The 21,154-nt window shown below is 37.1% G+C and overlaps 1 protein-coding gene across 6 annotated transcripts in view; it reads left to right on the top strand.

Moving 5' to 3' along the window:
- Nucleotides 1–21,154, top strand: part of MGAT4C (MGAT4 family member C) — a 1,374,466-nt gene that overhangs the window by 1,340,974 nt on the left and 12,338 nt on the right. For all 6 annotated transcript variants that reach the window (XM_063694191.1, XM_055358911.2, XM_055358910.2 and 3 more), the window contains one exon: nt 18,824–18,976. In XM_063694191.1, the coding sequence (XP_063550261.1) occupies nt 18,830–18,976 (147 nt within the window). In that variant the 5' untranslated portion in view covers nt 18,824–18,829. The remainder of the gene's footprint in view (nt 1–18,823; nt 18,977–21,154) is intronic.

Genomic DNA, 21,154 nt, shown 5'->3' with positions numbered 1-21,154 from the left:
TTACAGGCATGAAAGATGTCAGCATCACTGAAAAATAAAACCATTGCTCAGACAAATTAAAGATGACCTGAATAAATGTAAATAAATACCATGCTGAGAAAAATGTATTTTTAGATTCAAATAATTTATTTGTACAACCAGCAAATTCTCAAATTCTAAATAGTTTTTCAGTAGAAATTGGTAAGTTGATTGTATAATAATTTACAGACTCAAATTTTTAATAAAAATTCTAGATTGTTTTTGTCAAAATTGACAATTGATGATAAAAATTCCATAGTAATGCAAATGACTCACATCATCATATTTCAGATAGTAATCCAGATAGTATGATATTGACATAAAGAAAAATAAATAGAGACATATACCTAATAGAGATTTCAAACATATAACCACACATATATATCCAATTGATTTTCAACAAAGGCACCCAATACAACTGAATAAATGGGATAGAAAAGGGACTTCATCCTCTTCTTCACACCATACACTTAATTTAAGATGGTTATTATACCTACCCTAAAAACTAAAACTATAAAGCTTCTAGAAGAAAGCATATGAGAATATTTCCATGATACTAATTAGGCAATGGTTTGTTAGAATACACAAAACAATACCATAAAAAATTAATGAACTTGACTTTATCAACAACATTAAAAATGGCTGCTCATCGAAAAATACTGTTCACCTTTGATAAATCATCAGAGTCTGTTGAAACCAATTAGTTTTTTGTTTTTATTGTTTTTATCTGTTTGTTTAAACACGTTTTTGTTTTAAAGTTTGTAGTATGATGATATTTATACTTTATTTGAATTCTACCAGACAAAAAAAGAGAAAACTTATTCTTGTTTAAATGGCACATTCATTATAAATTATAATTAACATATGAGCCCATTAGACCTTTTGGTAAATCTTATGATACACTACCAGATCATGGTGATCTTATATTTTTTATATCCTGAAATATCTTACTATTTCATGTTAATAGAGTATTTCATCACATATAAATTATTCTAACTGTGCTAAAGCATAGATTGAAATAATTAGAAAATGGAAGAATGATGGACTCATCTAGGTGGAAGATGCGGTATTGAAATAAAGCCCCATTTCAGAATAGTATTCTTCACTATTGGTATTGTGCTGCCCAAAGTATTGCAGTCTTTCAAGTATGTAAGTAAAATTCTAAAGACATTATCCTTTAATCTGTATATTTAACCATTCATTGAACACAGTTGAAAATGCAGAATTTTTAATTTTCCTACGATAATGATAAAGAGAAAAAATATAAACAGAGGAAGATACTCTTTATATTAGTCATAATTATTAGAGGAATTATATGATTCACAATTATTAGATGAATCAGGTTCTTAGATGCTGTTAAAGAAAGAAAATGATTCATCATGACCCTTATTACAGATAAAGTAGACTTTATTCAAGGAACTTCATGGGGGCTAATGCAATGGGTTTTGTAGTAGGGGAGAGAGATTGGGCTAAACTCTGAATACAAAAGGAAAAGTAGAAGGTAATAGCCAAGGAGCAGGATGTGAGTCAGTGGATGGAAAAATCACTAAGAGGGTAGAGTAATTAGTTGCAAAAATGACCCGGTAAGTTTCTTGCTTAAGGCAAGATAGATTTGTCAGTCATTACTTGAGGGATGGTGGTGGATGAAAAATTTGATCAGATGTTGAGAGGGATGAAATATGGAGAGCAGGGGATTTTGGCTAAGCTGACTCTACAGGGTAAGTGCTAAAACTAGGCTCTTGGAGGATATGCCCAACATGGGGCCTACTTCAGCTCAGAGGAGACTGATGAAAGTTTAGTCAAGGAGAGATTCTTTGTCAGTCCCTCCTCTTGTTCAAGAAAATAAATATTCTTTTTTCCATTGAACAAAACAAGTCTGTTTCTTTTTGAGTTATCTTTTGCTCATTGAGGACCAGCTGAAATATCTGTTGGGATATGGTAGTATAATATATTTGCTGGATGGGTTAGCAGTCAGGAATTTAATGAGGGGAATTTCTATGAAAATTAACAAAAAAATTAATGGTTAGAAACCCAGTTTCTGATTCCACAGGGCCGCCATTCAAGAAGACATCTTGATTTGAGCTTGAAGAATCTTTAGATAGGGAAGTGGGGATGGCAACGGCAAACTGACAAAGCTTCTGGGTTTGCAGGTTGAATGTTTTCAGTGACAGCATGAAGTGTTTCCATGAACATTCTGAGTGGCCCACACAGCAACAAGCACAGAGGCTGTCCATACATAATCTGTTACAGTGATTTCCATGATGTTTATATCACATAGTCGAGCTTCAGCTTGCAGAGTTTTGAAAAAAGGGCAGTTTTACATCTCATTGACTCCAAGTCAGGAGGGTGAGAGAAAATTGGAAGTTGTAGATGGATACTGGAAAAAAGCTAGAATAATCGAGAGCTCACAAGAGTGCACTATATTTTTCCACTGGAACATAAAATGTATCTCTCTAGTCACACTCATTTTTTATCAAAGATAACCAAAATGAGGTTATTCTCTTTTAAAAGACAAAATAAATCTGGTCTCATTAGATTTGACCTGATTATTTACATAAGTAAAGGAAGAATGGTAATTGACCACATAGGTCTTTTTGAGTTTTCTTTGCTGGAACTTTTCATAAGGAATCTCAGGTTATAATTTCAAAAACCTTTTGAAGCTAAGAAGTCAAGCCAAGAACTAGCCATCAGACTTCGCTTCTGGTACTTACAGATTTGAGTGAATTCCTGTCTTCTTGAGGTTCCCAAGATAGCCCATCTTCCCTGGGCCTGCTAGGAAGTGATCTTCCTTACTCATCTGTAAGGCTAAGAACCCTAGAAGCCAATTATTATTGGGCCAGCTTTTTCAAGATAGCTTTGTAAAAATTGTTTCTTATTATAAAGTTAACCTCAGTTCCTAACTCAGATTCTATACACATCATTCTCAAATATGACATTGCAGTCAAAGCCTTATAAATATAACCAATGTTTCCAATTGTGTTCTGTTACAAGAACAGATTCTTATTAAACTCATGTAAATAACTATATTGCCAGGAAAATAAGAATACTCAATAGTTTACAAATTCTGGAAGGATCAGGGAGAAAATATTATATTTACAAATGTATAATCTACTGATTTTTACAAGTGTAAATGTTACTGAGTAAGCAATGGCTTGTCTGCCCAATGTGGCACAAGTCTTTGAGAAAATGAAGGTTTTATCATGAGTTTATTGGCAAGGAGACACAAGGCAGTGATCAAATCTGTCTCTTCAGGCTGGTGACTGGGGCAGGTTTTATAGGCAGAGGGTAACGAGGTGTGATCTGATTTGATCTTACAATGAGATGATGCCGTGAGGCATGATCCGACTGGATTGTGCCATGGGGTGATGCCAGGACTTGATCTAATTGAATTATGTCATGAGATGTCCCCTTCTTAATTCAGTCCCTATTTCTTGGTCCTAGGATTTAGTTTCTGCCTACAGTTACACATGTGGTTCATCTGAGCATAAGCAGTTTACATAAATTGCAACCCAGAACCCATGGCAACTGAAAAATAACTCACCATTTTATTATTCAAAGTTGAACCAGATTGGGCTGGTTCTGTGGTTCCATAAATAAGAGAAAAAGGAAGGGAGTGCATATATCCAGAAAATAGAACATTTAAGAACCAACAAACTGTCAAACAAAACCATAATCACTCTTCTTCACTTCATTATTGTCCATCAGAACAAATTATTCTTGTTCTCCTTGCTCTTGGGTTAGAAATTTCATGAACCCATTGGCTTCTCTACTCTAGTTCTGAAAATCCTTAATTCAGTACTATGGTCTCTAAATTAATCAACACCATCATGAAGCATTATGGCTTGTAGCTGATTGCAAATATTTTCAGAGAAGAATCAGAATATGTGTGAATGACAAAAAATTTAAAATGGAAATTAACATATAATGAGAGTTCAACATAAAAATGATGCAAATGACAAGATAATTTGGCTATTTTTGAGGCATACGATAATAATTAGAGCCACCACTGATGACATTAAACTAAGAGATATTGTGGACAGCAGGGATATTGATAAATTTCTAGGAAATTTATATAATTTCTAAAATACCTAATAATGTTTGCCCATACAAAAATATAATCTAGGGAAAGTTAAAGTATCTTTTCTTATTTGAAAGTGTCTTTTCATGCAATGCAATGTATCAATTAAATAAACCAAATTATTTTTAGTATTTCTCTTTACAAGGTGAAAGAACAAATTTTTTGACATTTTTTAGGGTCCCTTTGAGAAATTTCAAGATCAGTTCAAAAACAAGATTTCACTTAAGATTTGTTTTGAAAAGGCAACACTGTAAAACATGTAAAATACTTTAGTGCTTTGAAATTGCAAGCTCTCAGTTCTCTTAAATAATCAAGGCCAATGGTAAAGGTTAACATAAACATAGAAAACTGTCTTGATAAGGCACAAAATCTTGGCTTCCTAGGAAGATTACTTAAAAGGTAAAACGAACAAAAAGGCCTTTTACTGTAATCCAAGAAAACTGGCATTTTCCACAGAAAAAAAAAATCTAGTTTTGCATTAATAAAGCATTGAGCTTTCTCCCTCTTCTTCTCCTTCTTCTTCTTCACAAAACTTCACAACTTCACAAAACTTCATAATGACCTAGATATTTAGTGAATATTTATTACTTAATACAGCTTAGAAAACCATTAAAACTTCAAGTTAACAAAAATAATTTGGAAACCGTTTTCCGCAACTATATTGCAACACCAGGCAAAGCTAGCCATAATCTCAATTTACTTCCCTGTTAACTGTTTTTACAGTTAACATCATCATGTTAGGCAAGCATCACAAAGGCAAAAACCAAAGAAGTTAAACACACAGGTTTTTGGTTTTATGGCTGTCTTGAGAAATATGAAGTAATGGGCATCAAACAACTCTTCTTTACTGCATCTTTACTTGTACACTTATTCTAAGGTCGAACTGATAATTTTTTTTAATCCTAAGCATCTAGAAGACATATTACTTGATTCAACTAGTAAGCCCAAGTAGAATAAAAATGTGTATTCGTATTATACTGAATGTTGATATACCAGAAAATGTAGCTGTTTTTACGAAACAAACAATATGAAGCTAGTATTAATTGCCAAATATACGTCCATTTCATGTGAATTTGAAAAGCATTTGAATTAGTTTCTGAGAGTTTTAGAAATATTTACCTTATATAAGCACACATTTATCACTGAAAATTGGAATAGAATTTAAGAAATTTTAGGCCAGGTGTGGTGGCTCACACCTGTAATCCTGACACTTTGGGAGACAAAGGTAGGAGGATTTCTTGAGCCCAGGAGTTCTAGACCAGCCTGGGCAACATGGTGAGACCCCATCTCTAAACAAAAATTGAAAATTAGCTGGGCATGATTGCGGACGCCTGTAGTCCCAGCTACTTGGGATACTGAGGCAAGAGTATCCCTTGAACTCAGGAATCCGAGGCTGCAGTGAGCTGTGATTGCACCACTGCACTCCAGCCTGAGTGACAGCGTGAGAATCTGTCTCTAAAACACAAAAAGAAAGTACTAAGTAATTTGATAATACCATCCACAGATAGAGAAATCTCATATATATTATGATATATAATCATATATATTACACATACATATATGTAATATATATTCTATATATATAGAATGGGATATATGTATATTCTGTATATACATAGAATGGGATATATGTGTATTCTATATCTATATGTATAAAATATAAGAATATATATTGCATATATATCTATATATAAATGTAATGTATACATATATTATAAGAGATCTTAAAGGTTTTATTCTAAAACTTTAGCCAGGAGTTAGACAACACAGTAATACTCTCTTATTTCCTCTACTTTATAGTTTTATTCATTGTGTTTCTGACAGATGGAACAAGTTAAGGTTACCTTCTCAATATGAGGACTAAAGCTTTTAGCCAATATTTGTGGAGAAGACACATTTAAGATTTTCTTTTGCCCATACATGCAATGTTATGGAGGCTGTGACCACATTTTAGGCAAGAAACTGAAAGAACATCAAGCACCTATCTGGATGTCTCCAAAGCCTCATCTGGATAAAATATCCAATCTATTTTTCAATCAGCCTTTTTTTTTCCTTTTTCAACCTCAGACAATTGCTTTTGGGGTCCTAGAGTCCCTTGAAAGTTATGATGGAAATAGGAGGCCTAAAGTTCAGGTGACTGAAGGGCTGAAGCAGGAAGGAAAAACGTCTGGGAGGACAGGTAGACAGAGGAAAGAGGTCTGAAGAGGCACATATCAAAAGATTCAAGAAAGCTGAAGGGAAGATTGAAGGTAGTAAAAGGATGAAGGAGGAGCAGAAACAATGGGAAGGAAGAGATCTCAGAGGACTCACTTCGGGAAAATCTTCAGTTTCCCAAAGAGATCCTGAAGTCTCAAATTATCCTGAACAAAACCATGACCACAAGAAAGGAAGTGGAGTATATGATCAGTGAGAGTTTAAGGGGGTTTCCGTTGACTAAAAAGTTACCGTGGGAGAAATAGGATCAAATAGAACAGAGTTGCCTCACAAAGAACCAAGGAAAATATTTCAGCTCAGGGATTCAAGAAGTAAATTCCCACTCAAAGACAGAAACAGGAAGTAAGATTTACAATTCAGCCAGTACCTTCCTAACAAAGAAGCATGTGACTATACCAACTTCTTAGAAAAAGAAACAGGACTAACTCAGCCTCTGTATAGTGTACTCAGACTCTCTCAGCCCTCACTGTGCTTCAACAGACTTATCGTTTGGAGCACTGGCTCAGGAGTCGAAATCACCAATGGCTCATCCATCAATCAACCAGAAGTGAAGACGAAAGCTTCAAAGGTAGGTGCTTGGGATTCTGGGTCAGAAGATTGGGAATCCAATAATGAATTTGATCCTATACAAGTCATAGCAGCAAAAACTGTTAAAGAAAAAATTATAACACTGGTTAAAGATGGCAATTTAGACTTTATTCAAGGGATTTCAAGGGTCTACTGCCATGGGGTATTGAAGTAGGGGAAAGAGATTGTTCTCAATGCTGAATACAACAAAGACAAGTTGGAATTTATAGCCAAGGAAAAGAATGCAAGTTAGTGGATTGAAAATCATTAAGAGGGAAGATAATTTTTTGCTAAACTGACTTGAAAGGATTCTTACTGATGGCAGGTCAGGGTGATCATATATTACCTGGGAGATAGTGGTAGGTGAGAAATTTGATCAGATATTGAGGGATCAGATATGGAGGATGGGGGATTCTGACTAAACTGATTTGACAGGATAAGGAAATTGTCCTCCCTTCAACAAAATTATGAGCCATTGAAATTCCCAAGTGTATAGTGTCTTGATGGTGCAAACGCAGGAAGAATCCAAACTAGTGATAAGCATGAGCCTGTTAGAAATATACTAGAAATATGAAACCACAGCTTACAAGAATGATATGTTGCAGGTTCTGGCATGATAGTTGGGGAGCAGTTGATGAGGCATTGTAGATTTGGTAGACATATACTTTCAAAATTGGAAAAATTAGAAAGAAAATCTGGGTTAGCTATGTTTAGATGCTTAACATTATTTCTAATAAAGTTGTTTTTCAACATACTCATGTTTACTCCTACTATTCATAAAATTACTTAAAATGTTATCAAATAAAATTTAATAAAAATGCTTTATTAGATCTGGACAATATAAATTATTTACTTCTCTTCTATTTTCTGGAGTAGCTTGTGTAGAGGAGGTATACTTTTTCCTTAAAATATTTGGTAGAATTCACTAGTGAAGACATATGGACCTGGAGTGTTTTGAGAGGGATGTTTTAACTGCTTATTCAATTTTATTAATAGATAAATAATTATTCTGTGTTGCAAGGAATTTCTCCATTTTGTTTAACTTGTCAAACTTATTAGCATATTTTTTCAAAATATACCATTATCCTGTAGAATCTTTAGTGATATGACATGTGTCTCATTCATGATATTAATAATGTCTTTTTTCTTGATCAGTATGGCTAGAGGAATATATATTTTATTGATCTTTTTGAAGGACCAGCATTTGTTTCTATTTTTTCTTATTCATTGATTTTTACCTTTACTTTTGTCATTTTTATTTTGTTTACTTTTTGCCTAATTTGCTCTTTTTGTAGCTTACTTTGGGATTAGTTTACCCTTTTTTCTAATTTCTTTTAAAATTATTTGTATTTATAATTGACACAATTTTACATATTTGTGTGGTACAGTGTGATATTTCAATGCATGTGTATACATTGCACAATGATCACATTAAGGTAATTAGCATATCTGTCACTTTAAAGTTTTTTTGGTGATAACATTCCAAATCTTCTCTTCAGGATATCTTGAAATATACAATGCTTTGTTATTAGCTGTAGTCAACCTAATGTGTAATAGACTGCAAGAACTTATTCTTCCTGTCTAATTGTAACTGTACCTCTCACCAACCCAGCTTCCATCTCCCCTCCCAGCCTCTGGTAATCACTATTCTATCACTATTCTACTCTCTGCTTTTACGAGTTCAACGTTTTTAGATTTCACAAATAAGTTAGATCATGCAGTCTTTGTTTTCCTGTGCCTGGCTTACTTCACTTAACATATGCATTCTGGGTTCATCTGTGTTGCTGCAAATGACAGGATTTCATTCTATTTTATGGCTAAATAGTATTCCATTCTATTTTATGGCTAAATAGTATTCATTCTATTTTATGGCTAAATAGTATTCCATTGTGTGTGTGTGTATATATATATATATACACACACACACATACACACACATTTTCTTTATCTATTCATCTGCATATGGCACTTCTGTTGATTCCTTATCTTGGCTATTGTGAATAGTGCTGCAATACACAGGGGAGTACAGATACTTCTCTAACATATTTATTTGTCTTCCTTTGGATATATATCCAGTAATGGAGACACATTGTGAACATTTGTATATAATTTCGATTTCTTTAAATGTATTGAGACTTGTCATCCCCAAATCAGGTCTGTTTTAGAAAATCTTCTATGTGCATTTGAAAAGAATGTGTATTCTGCTTGATATGGTTTGGCTGTGTCCCCACCCAAATCTCATCTTGAACTGCAACTCCCACAATTGCCATGTGTCATGGGAGGCAGCCAGTGAAAGGCAATGGAATCATGGTGGCAGGTCTTTCTCATGCTGTTCTCATGATAGTGAATAAGTCTCATGAGATCTGATGGTTTTATAAAGAGGAGTTCCTCTGCACAAGCTCTCTTTGCCTGTTGCCATCCATGTAAGACATGACTTGTTCTTTCTTGCCTTCCACCATGTTTGTGAGGCCTCCCCAGCCATGTGGAACTGTAAGTCCATTAAACCTCTTTCTTTTGTAAATTGCCCAGTCTCAGGTATGCCTTTATCAGCACTGTGAAAATGGACTAATACAGTAAATTGGTACCAGTAGAGTGGAGCGCTGCTGAAAAGATACCCAAAAATGTGGAAACAACTTTGGAAATGGGTAACAGGCAGGGGTTGGAACAGTTTGGGGAGCTCAGAAGAAGATAGAAAAACATGGAAAATTTTGGAACTTCCTAGAGACTTGTTGAATGGCTTTGCCCAAAATGCTGATAGGGATGTGGATGATGAAATCCACATTGAGATGGTCTCAGATGGAGAACAAGAACTTGTTGGGAACTGGAGCAAAAGTGACTCTTGTTATGTTTTAGGAAAGAGACTGGCAGCATTTTGTCCCTGCCTTAGAGATTTATGGAACTTTGAACTTGAGAAAGATGATTTAGTGTATCTAGTGGAAGAAATTTCTAAGCAGCAAGGCATTCAAGAGGTGACTTGTGTGCTGTTAAAGGCATTCAGTTTTATAAGGGAAGCAAAGCATAAAAGTTCAGAAAATTTGCAGCTTGACAATGCGATAGAAAAGAAAATCCCATTTTCTGAAGAGAAACGCAAGCCAGCTGCAGAAATTTGCATAAGTAATGAGGAGCAGAATGTAATCACCAAGACAATAGGGAAAATGTCTCCAGCTCAAGTCAGAGGTCTTCATGGCAGCCCCTTCCATCACAGGCCTGGAGGCCCAGGAGGAAAAAATGGTTTCATAGGTGAGACCCAGATTCCCAGTGCTGTGTGCAGCCTAGGGACTAGGTGCCCTGAATCCCAGCCACTCTAGCCATGGCTGAAAGGGATCAACATAGAGCTTGGGCCACGGCGTCAGAGGGTGCAAGCCCCAAGCCTTGGCAGCTTCCATATGGTATTGAGCCTGAGAGTGCATGGAAGTGAAGAATCAGGGTTTGGGAACCTCTGCATAGATTTCAGAGGATGTATGGAAACACCTGGATATCCAGACAGAAGTTTGCTGCAGGGGCAGGGCTCTCACAGAGAACCTCTGCTAGGGCAGTGCAGAAGGGAAATGTGGGGTCAGAACCTCCACACTGAGTCCCTACTGGAGCACCATGTAGTGGTGCTGTGAGAAGAGGACCACCATCCTCCAGACCCCAGAATGGTAGATCCACTGACAGCTTGCACTGTGCACCTGGAAAAGCCACGAACACTTTATGCTAATCCATGAAGGCAGCCAGAAGGGAGGCTGTACCTTGCAAAGCCATTGGGGCAGAGCTGTCCAAGACCATGGGAACCAACCTTTTGCATTAGCATGACCTGGATGTGAGACCTTGAGTCAAAGGAGATAATTTTGGAGCCTTAAGATTTGACTGCCTTGCTGGATTTTGGACTTGCATGGGGCCTGTACCCCTTTGTTTTGGCCAATTTCTTCCATTTGGAATGGCTGTATTTACCCAATGCCTGTACCTCCATTGTATCTAGGCAGTAACTAGCTTGCTTTGATTTTACAGTCCCATAGGCTGAAGGTACTTGCCTTGTCTCAGATGAGACTTTGGACTGTGGACTTTTGAGTTAATGCTGAAATGAGTTTAGACTTTGAGGGACTGTTGGGAAGGCGAGATTGTTTTGGAATGTGAGGACATGGGATTTGGGAGGTGGAATGATATGGTTTGGCTGGTTCCCCACCCAAATCTCATCTTGAATTGTAACTCCCACAATTCCCACGTGTCAAGGGAGGTACCAAGGGGAAGGTAATTGAATCACAGAGGCAGGTCTTTCTTGTGCTGTTCTCACGATAGTAAATAAGTCTCACAGTATCTGATGGTTTTATAAAGAGGAGTTCCCCTGCAAAATCTCTCTCTTTTCCTGCTGCCATCCATGTAAGATGTGACTTGCTCCTTCTTGCCTTCCACCATGATTGTGAGGCCTCCTCAGCCATGTGGAACTGTAAGTCCATTAAACCTCTTTCTGTTGTAAATTGCCCTGTCTTGGGTATATCTTTATCAGCAGCATGAAAACAGATTTATACACTGCTATTGTTGGGTGGAGTGTTTCATAAATCCCAAGTAGATTAATTTATTTGATAGTGTTTTAAATATTTTTGACATTTACTGGTTTTGTATTTGCATGTTCAGTCAATTATTGAGGGAGGAATATTTAAATAGAGGACTTCAATATTCATATATTGAAAATGAATGAATTTATTTATTCTCTTTCTTTCCTTTCTTCCTCCTTTATTTATTCCCTTTTTTCTCCTTTCCCTTATGTCAGTTTTGTTTCAGGTATTTTGAAACTGTTATTTATTGCATGTACATTTATGCTTCCTTTGAAAAATTGATACTTTCATTAATTACTAAATGTTTGCTTTGTATTATATTAATATATCCAGCCCAGCTTTCCTTTGATTAATGTTTATCTTTTCTTTTATTATTAACTCATTTTTTGTCTTTATTATTAAAATGAGTTTCCTGTAGATAGCTATATCAGTTATCTATTGTTGCCGAAGAAAACACTCTGAAATTTAATGCCTTACAACATTTATGATCTCACTTTTCCTGTGACTCAGAATTTAGACAGCAGTTTGGCTGGATGTTTGTCCCTCTCTCCGTGCTTAATTTGTATTATTTCTACTGTTGTATCTTTTCTCCTGCTATTCTTTATCTACTAGCCAGTGTATTTGCATTTCGCACATAATATTTTTCATCCCTAGAAATTGTTTTTGTTTTTATTTAGATATTTCGTTTCTCTCCTTAAAATTATCATTGTTCTTCTATTTTGAGCCTATGGGACATATTTATGATAGCCTTTTTAATATCCTTTTTCTTTTAATTCTATCATCTCAGTTATGTCTTGATTTTTTTCTCTCTGATTAGTTTCAGCCTAGTTATAGACCATATTGTCCATGATTTAAATGGTAATTTTTGCTGGATCCTGGATATTGTGATTTTTATGTTCTTAAGTTCTAGACATTGTCATATATGTTTAAAGAGTGCTGTACTTTGTACTAGTATGGAGTTAAGTTATGCAAAATAATTTGATGCTGTTGATGCTTGTTGTTAAGCTTTCATTAGGACAGGCCTAGAGAATATTGGCCCAAATACTAACGTAATATGCTTCTGAGTATTCTTTTTGTTGTTGTTTGTTTTGAGACAGGGTGTTATTCTGTTGCCTAGGCTGGAGTGCAGTGGCACAATTACAGCTCACTGCATGCAGGCTTGACCTCCCAGGCTTGAGTAATGCTCCTGCCTCAGTCTCCCAAGTAGCTGGGACTACAGATGTATACCAACACACCAGGCTAGTTTTCTTATATTTTGTAAAGATGGGGTCTCACTATGTTGCCCAAGGTGGTCTCAATGTCCTGGGCTCAAGCTCTCCTCCTGCCTCAGCCTTCCAAAGTTTTGAGAATACAGGCATGAGGTACCGCAGCTGGCCTCTGAGTATTCTTTTTAATGTCCAGTTTTTTAATGTCCAGTCCAAGTTTGCTGGCTGATGGACACACAAACTTGGCTTATGGACACACAAACTATCTCCAACACTGTATAAGCTTCAGGAACTGTTTGGCCTACTACTTTTTTATGGTTCTTTCTCTAGTCTTATGAAGTTTCATGACACACATGACATACCAGTATCAACTCAAAGATTTGAAGAGCCGTCTGCAGAATTCTGAGTCTCTCTTCTGTCACTTGTTCTCTTAAATATTCTGCCACTCAAATTCTAGGTACCTTTATCTCCCCCAAATTATTATTTCTGTCTCCTAATTGGCAAGATCTCTACGTTCTGTTTGGATTCACTGTCCCTGTACTGCCTTTTGGAAACCGCCTCTTGACAGCAAGCAGGAAAAATCACAGGGCTTACCTATTTGGTTTCTTCACTTGGGGATATTGCCCTGTGCTGCCTGTTGTCCAATATTAGGAAAAAAGTCATCAACTGTGGATAAAACATAGTGTCTTCTAGAAATGCTGGGTAAAAATGTTAATACTTTCAATTACCAATTTCTAGTGACTGAAGATGGTAAAGTTTTCACCTTCAGTAGTAGCAAATGAGGTTTCTTACTTTTTCTTTCTTTTCCATTTATAATTACCATTTCATCATTAATTTATATTTATTCAGTATTTTACTATCAATCATAGCCCATTAATTTTTATCTTCAGTTTTCCCAAAATTCCTTAATGGAAGCCTTTTCAAGCCATTTTCTATGTCCTTTAGATATGTCTCCACTAATCTTGAGAGCTTTCTTGCTTCATGTCACAATAAAAATATGGACTAATCCCAGAGTCTGTTCTCCCTACTTGAAATCAGCTATTTTGTTTTCCTTTTCATAGTAATTTTGTCAGTCTGGTTTTGGGTGTCCGAGTGTTTTTTTGTTTTTTGGTTTTTGGTTTTTTTTTGGCGGCTGGGGGGGAGTTTTTTAAAAAGCTTTCCTAAACCAAGGTGTAGAAAATAATTCTATGTTTGAGGTGGGGGAGGAGTGTGAATGGCTTTATTAGCTTCTTTAATTTTTAATGGCCTGCAGTCTAGCATAGTTTGTTTAATAAATGACATTTATTTTGTTCTGTCTTTTGATCTTTTGTTTGCTCTGGTTTGGGCTTCTCAGCCTATTCTGCTGACCATGGGTGTAAATGTTGTCAATTAAATGAAAATTAAAGTTTGTGCTAATTGTCTATATCATAGTTACTCTGGGGGTATACACCATGGAAACCTTATTTGTATTCTGTATTGTGAATGGATTTGAGAGGATTACAATGTGCAGAATTTGGATATTAGAATTTAGAAGACCGTCATTATTCTCTAAGGACTTCTGTATTTCTTTGTCAACTCTTGGGAATTATATCCTGGGGTTTTGTTGTTGTTTGGTTCTACTTCAAATTATTGTAGACAGAACTAATGGTAGCAGTGGCCCATCAAGAGTGGCTGCTGCCAAGATGCCAGCTGCAGCAGGGAGGCTGGCCTGGGCCTCCCATGCCACTGCTCAGGCAGGAACCTCGCCCTCCCTAGGAGCCACTGCAGCTGCCCTCCCAGGTGCAGAATCCAGACTTCTCTGCAGTCTGCACCCTTGGGGACCCTGGAAGGACCCCATGCCACCATCTACACAGGCTCAGGGGTGCCTGCGTAGGCACTGGCCTCCACTACCTGGCCTCCTCCTGCTGTCTAGACAGTCCCTCCTACCACGTTTGTGGCAGTCAACAAATGCATCTTGGGGACTCTGGGGTCTGCGGGTCCACAAGGTGGCTACTGGAAGCCTCTGCCTTTTTCCTGTATCTCCCCTCTCTTTTCTGGATTTCCTCATGGTTCCCACTGCAAAATACTGAGGTGACCACTCCCAGGAGGCCCTCCAAAGTACCATCTGGTCCCACGGCCCATTTTTGCAGCCCCCTCCTGACATCAGGGGCCACCTGTGTGATTAACTCATCCCCCTAGGACCAGCTGTCCCTTAACCAATCAGGAGATGGAGAATCACACTTCACCAAGGCCCCTCCAGCCCCACTGATGAAGGCAGTGTGACTCCCATCCAATCCCTGGTCTACCATGGATAGCTCAGTGCAGTTGAGAGGCTGGACCCAATCCCTTGTAAGCCTTGCAGTATGCAAACCTGAAAGTGTTTCCTCCTCCCTTCTCTCATTTTATCATTAGGGGCTCATTTTGTCCTCCAATGGTATTGCCATTCTTCCAACTGGTCCTCCAATGGCACTGCCATTCTTCCAACTCCTCCCCATCCCTGGCCCTATATAAGTTATAAAGCTCATTTCCAAAATTCTCTGCCACTTGCAGGATTCCCTGCTTTTCAGTGGTGGTCAGGATTTGACTCAAAAGTAACATGACATCCTTCCAGGAGAGCTCAATTACTTAGGTTAAGTTCTAGAAAGCCTCTATATACCTGTCAGGACCATTTGAAAACTTGCCAAGACCCCCTTTAATTTGAAAAGGGGACCTGGACCTTAATGGGGCCATATTCACCAGGCATCTGTTATTGGAGCAGTTGAGACTGGGACCTGCCTAAAACGAAGATTTTTAGGCTGGGGCAAGCTTAAGAGAGAACCCTCATAGGGAAGAGCAAAGGGGGTTGATTCCCCTGCTGGAGGCACCTCTGGGGTTTGCTTCCCTATTTCCCTGGGACCGTCTCTTGCAGCCTCTCCTGAGATGGCCATCTAGGAGGGCTTAATCAATCCTACAGTCTCGGCAAAGGTCCGAATTGCCCTGCAAGGCAAAGAAGGCCAGCACATGGGACCTTGGACAATTTACCCTCACATTCACAGAAAAGCTTTCTTCCTGAGGCCATGTTTCTGTTCTGTGTTTCAAAGTGCTTGACACTAAGTTGGCAACAAAGGAAATGACAAAAACATGTTTGCCACAAATTTATGTACAGATACCAACGCACACTTTGCTTTGTCTTAACTTTCCATTTTATGCTTTTGATGACTGAGCCAATTCCACATCCTTCCCATTAATATCTCTAGTTTGCAACAACATCTTTAACATTTAACATTGTATATAAAGAAGAGATGGGAACCTTGACAGCCACAAAAGAGAGAAAGAAAGAATGATAGGAAAGACTGGAGGTCCAAGTGCCAACACCCTAATGGGCATTCAGGGACTGGAGTTAGTCCAGGGACCTTTGGATAACACCAAGGTGTAGCCTTGGCCAGATACCCTTAGTTGCCCCAAGATTTCCTTTCAGTCCTATGTGACAGCTAGATATGCATGAAACGACACTGGATTGAAACAAAGCCAACATTCTCAACACCCAGTAGAGGTGATAGAGGATTGACAATGTCATCCCCAGAAAGTCTGTTCTCTATGTCTTAAGTCCTGGTAGCTGTGCTAGTCGCTTTTAACTGACTGACAAATGTCCAGTATTTTTCTTTCATTTTGACTGTTGTGGAAGTTAGAGACTCCAAAGAAAGACAGTAAGAGCAGATCCACTTTTACTTACCTTTCCGCAGACCTTGGATGAGCCCCCAAAATGTTACAGGATCTTTGGGGTGTTGCTTTTCTGGCCAGAAACGTATGTTGCTAGTGGCACCTTTGTCTGCCCTTTGAAAAGGTAGGGCCACTTCTGAAGATGTCTCGCTGGTCACCACCCCTGCCATGTTGTCATCAGGATGGTGAAAACTTCCAAGGACCTGCTCTGATGAAATCTCACCTGGAAACTCTGCTGCTAGAACTGTGAAGTAAACTTTTTCCTTTTTGTGGAGAATGGAGTCTCACTATATTGCCCAGGCAGGTCTCGAACTCCTGGGCTCAAGCTATCTTCTTACCTCTGCCCCTCTAAGAGCTGGGATTTGAAGCATGAGCCACCATGCCCAGACACTGAGTTCCCCCAAGGCACAGCATCTCAGATTCATGCCTGTAATGTCAGCTCTGGGCAGTGCTGACATGCCAGCTGCTTGTCATCTCAGCACCCTCCAGGCTTTAAGCACCCACGAGTGCAGGAAGGATAACCAAGGAGGGGGCTGAGGGTGTCTTGTCACTGGCCTGCAGGTGCCCGTTGGTGCAAGCAGCCTGGACACTATGGACAGTAGTGGGAGGCAGACAGACTTCTGGGGGGAAGGGGGTGGGTCCCCAGTGAAGCCCCACCTTCAGGCTGGTGAAGGCCTGAAGCCTGGGGGCCAGGCTGCCAGTCCTGCAGACCAGACTGGGAACTTGTGGTGCCTTTTCTGGGCCCGCCCATGGCTGTCCATGGATCAGTTGGCATGCACTTCCTCCTCTCTGAGGCCCATAAAAGCCCCGGGTTCAGCCAGAGCAGAGGAGAGGATGGAGAGATGATGGAGTGGCCACCTGCAGAGAGGAGCTACCCTGTCTGCTGAGAAGAGGATGGATCAACCAGCAGCAGAGAGGAGCTACCCTCTCTGCTAAGTGCTGAACACTTGACAAGTTGACCTGTCTACAGAGAGGACCTACCCACTGTGGGTCTTGTCTGAGTGGTTCTAACACTGAATAAAGCTCCTCTTCATCTTGCTCACCCTCCACTTGTCTGAATACCTCATTCTTCCTTGATGCAGGACAAGGACTCTGGCAAGATGCCACCAGTCACAGAGGTTTCTGATCAGAAAAGCAACACTCTGAAGATCCCATAACAGAACTACAGTATTGCCTCCAAAGCATTATTTTTACCACTTCTCATACTATTTGAAATGTCATATATCACCCAAATCCTCAGGATATACATTTATGTGCATCTATGTGTGCATATTTATACACATATTTACAATTTCTACAAATTTATAAGAAAAATAACCCTTAAGAAAAATATGATCAAAGAAAATGGACAGTAATATGTATAGCATTTTCATAATTCTTTTTTAAAAATTATTTTTAGACTTATAATTATTAAGTCTTATATATTAAGTCTTATATGTTAAGACTTTCTTCTAATTCCTAATATTTTTACTATAATTTATAAGGACCCACGAATTCTCCCTTGCATTAATTCATTGAAGAGATAAGATTTGCCAGCTATGTTCTAGGCATAGTTCTAAGATTATAGGGGACAGACATTTTTCACTTTCTAAAGTCTTCCTTACACATAAATACTTCATCATAAAGATAAACCCAAGGAGATCCATTACACAACTCTAAGTAGCTATGTTTTCAGGTTATCAATGTGTTGATTTTACACAAAATGTGATTTTTCTAGTTTGTTAAGTGCTTCAGATATGTTTATACTTTTTTATAAAATAGTGAATAATGTAAAGGAATCTTTGGTTGGAAAATATCACAAAATAGAAAAGAGTAAAAATTTTTTTAAATTAGGTTTTCACGAATCTTTCTGACTCTCATTTTGCCTTTGTGTAGTACATGAATTATTTCAAACAGCTAAACTACTAAGTAGTAGATATCAAGGAAATGTTAATATAATACTATAGGATTCACCCTGATTTAACAAGAATAATTGGAAAAATAAGCAAAGCAATTGTAACCCAGAAGTTTTCAAACATATGTTTGGGTTTACCCCACAGCCTTAACTTCTTTATCACTTTTCTTTACTCCACCCAGATTCCCAGTTAAATGTTTTCAGTTGACACCTACTCTGAGATTAATATTAGGCCCATAATTCTGCTTTTTCTCATTTTCGTTATACTACAATATGAGAGGTAAATGTTACCTTAAAGTTATACCTCACTGATGACAGTGGACTTGACTGTTTTTCTATTGTGCTTTTGTACTGTTTCTCATCAGAGGCCTGTTTTTTTTACATTATTATGACCAAAGTTCATCTTTTTTCATCAGTAACTATGAGACTTGCCATTTATTTTTATTAACTCTACATTAATATAAACCACTGCATGATCTTATGTTAACATATTAATTAATGATCTGTGCCAACCTTATGTTTGAAATTGGGAACAGAATTTTAATTCAAACATTTGAAAGATGAAATTTTACAAGGACCTGACTTTTATATATGCGATAAAGAAATATTTGCATCCAAAACCAACTGCTAGTAATTCTGTGCCTCTTTTCCACAGAAGAGAATGTTTAAATTTCATCAAATGAAACATATTTTTGAAATACTTGATAAAATGAGATGCCTGAGAAAACGTTCTACAGTGTCATTCTTGGGAGTTCTTGTCATTTTTCTCCTTTTTATGAACTTGTACATTGAAGATAGCTATGTTCTGGTAAGTTTGGGAGGTTGATTGTCTTTTCTTCAAAATAAGGCATAAGTCAAACAAGAATTAGTCCCATTGTAGCCTAACTTCAATCTCAACCTATTGGAGAAGACTTAGTTTGAGCAAAATTATACCATGTATATTGTCTATTTTTTGTATTAACCATACATCAACATTACACTTGTTTTGAATTATGTTCCAATATTTTTAATGGTGTATATTTTGTGCTCCAAATATGTACATATAATTACAAATAAGTTAGCTATCATAACTATGAAGAATAAATATTATGTGGAGCCATTAAGATTTTGGGTTTTCCATTTGAAATGTATAGAATAAACAAAATCTGCTTAGAAAGTATAACTCCTTGCTTCCTCTACTTTTCTATATTATCACTGAAATTTTCAAAATTCCATTGTCTAATTAACAGTGCTTTTTAATTGTGCTATTTGTATAAGTAATATTTTATTACAATGTGTAACACCTTATTTGAATTTTGAATAGACCTAGATGGCCACTCTGTTTTATATTTATACCCACTGAAAAGATCTCAAGAGATAAAGATATTGATGTGTAAATCATTCAGTAGTTAAAATGAGATACCAAATATTGGTAGGTGATTACATATAAATAGGTTTTTTTAGGGAAAATATGACAATATGCAAAAGCGCTTATTCTGACTAATTATGAAAAATTAATATGTTACTTTCAATTTTTTTCTTATTGTTATCACATCATTTCATGTCTGATGAGATTAATACAGACATTATTGCTATTCACTTTTTCTATCTTAATGGAGCCTAAAATATCTGTCCTAATTTGTACGTTATTATTAATATTTATAGATTTCAGAAAATCAAAACCTGATTACAGTTTATATATTACAGAAATCAAAACCTTTACAACTAACAGGAACTAAAAAGTGATTTTCACATGCAAAAATGCTAAAAGTTTAAATTAGTGTCTTAACAAGAGACAGAGTATTTCCAAAAAAAATGCTTTAGATTATTTATTAACTATTATTTTCCAGATACTATGCTATATCCTATGAGTCAACCATATGATTTTAGTTGGTACAGATATTCCTAAGAAGTCCTCTGTAAAACATCTTGCATCCTTTTTTTTTTTTTTTTTTTTTTTTTTTTTTTGAGACGGAGTCTCGCTCTCTCGCCCAGGCTGGAGTGCAGTGGCGCGATCTCGGCTCACTGCAAGCTCCGCCTCCCGGGTTCACGCCATTCTCCTGCCTCAGCCTCCCGCCTAGCTGGGACTACAGGCGCCCGCCACCACGCCCGGCTAATTTTTTGTATTTTTTAGTAGAGACGGGGTTTCACTGTGTTAGCCAGGATGGATCTTGCATCCTTTATCTCTGTTCTTTGATGCTGAAATTGTACCAGAATCCTAGATTTTGACTCTGCCTAGGCTTTTTGTCTTCAAATAGTGATTCTGATGTTGTGGACCCTTAATGTTTCTCTCCACAGTCTATGCACAATGGCTGAAATCACCAAAGATTAAACAGGATTTGAGTAGGCATGATTTAGGCAAACTTAGCAAATAGGAGAAACATACCAATATTATGCATTTTTGAATATTTTTAAAACCTATTAGTTATATGAGATATAATAAGGACAACAGAACAAGTCCCATGTGTTCTTGCTATTTCTTTCTTAAGATAATGAAAGATCGTAAGTTAACTAGAGATTCTCTTGATTAATGATTCAATTTTATAATAAAAGTTTATTTCTTGATTCTGTGTCTACTGGTAGAAGTAAATAAAATCTTGTAAATCAAACACATGTTATTGGTTGGAGGCTTGCTATGTTCAATTACTTGCTGAATTTATAAGACAGTTTCCAGTAAAATTTTAATCTTTCACTTTCAACAAACCCAAAGGACCATTGAATGTGCAAAACGCCCTTATGTCTTTTGAAATAGAACCTGTTTAAATTCACCATAAAATGAGTAAGAAGTAGTAGAGTATATGTCAATTAGAAAATAAAATGCTATTTTCCTGTTTTGCAAATTTTTACAGTGCTATCTAAACATTGGTCCTAGTCATCAAATGTAGATAGTATGATTTAATGAAGTAGCTCTTCTACTAAAGCTACTTTCTCAATGAGATTTCTCTGATTATATTAGGAATATATCTACTCAAATTTGCAAATCAGTCCAGGTGCAGAAAACAGATTG

This window comes from Gorilla gorilla, chromosome 10 (genome assembly GCF_029281585.2).
Source record: "Gorilla gorilla gorilla isolate KB3781 chromosome 10, NHGRI_mGorGor1-v2.1_pri, whole genome shotgun sequence".
Lineage (NCBI taxonomy): Eukaryota > Metazoa > Chordata > Mammalia > Primates > Hominidae > Gorilla > Gorilla gorilla.
The sequence above is the reverse complement of the archived record's forward strand: the minus strand, read 5'-3'. Positions and strand labels throughout refer to the sequence as shown.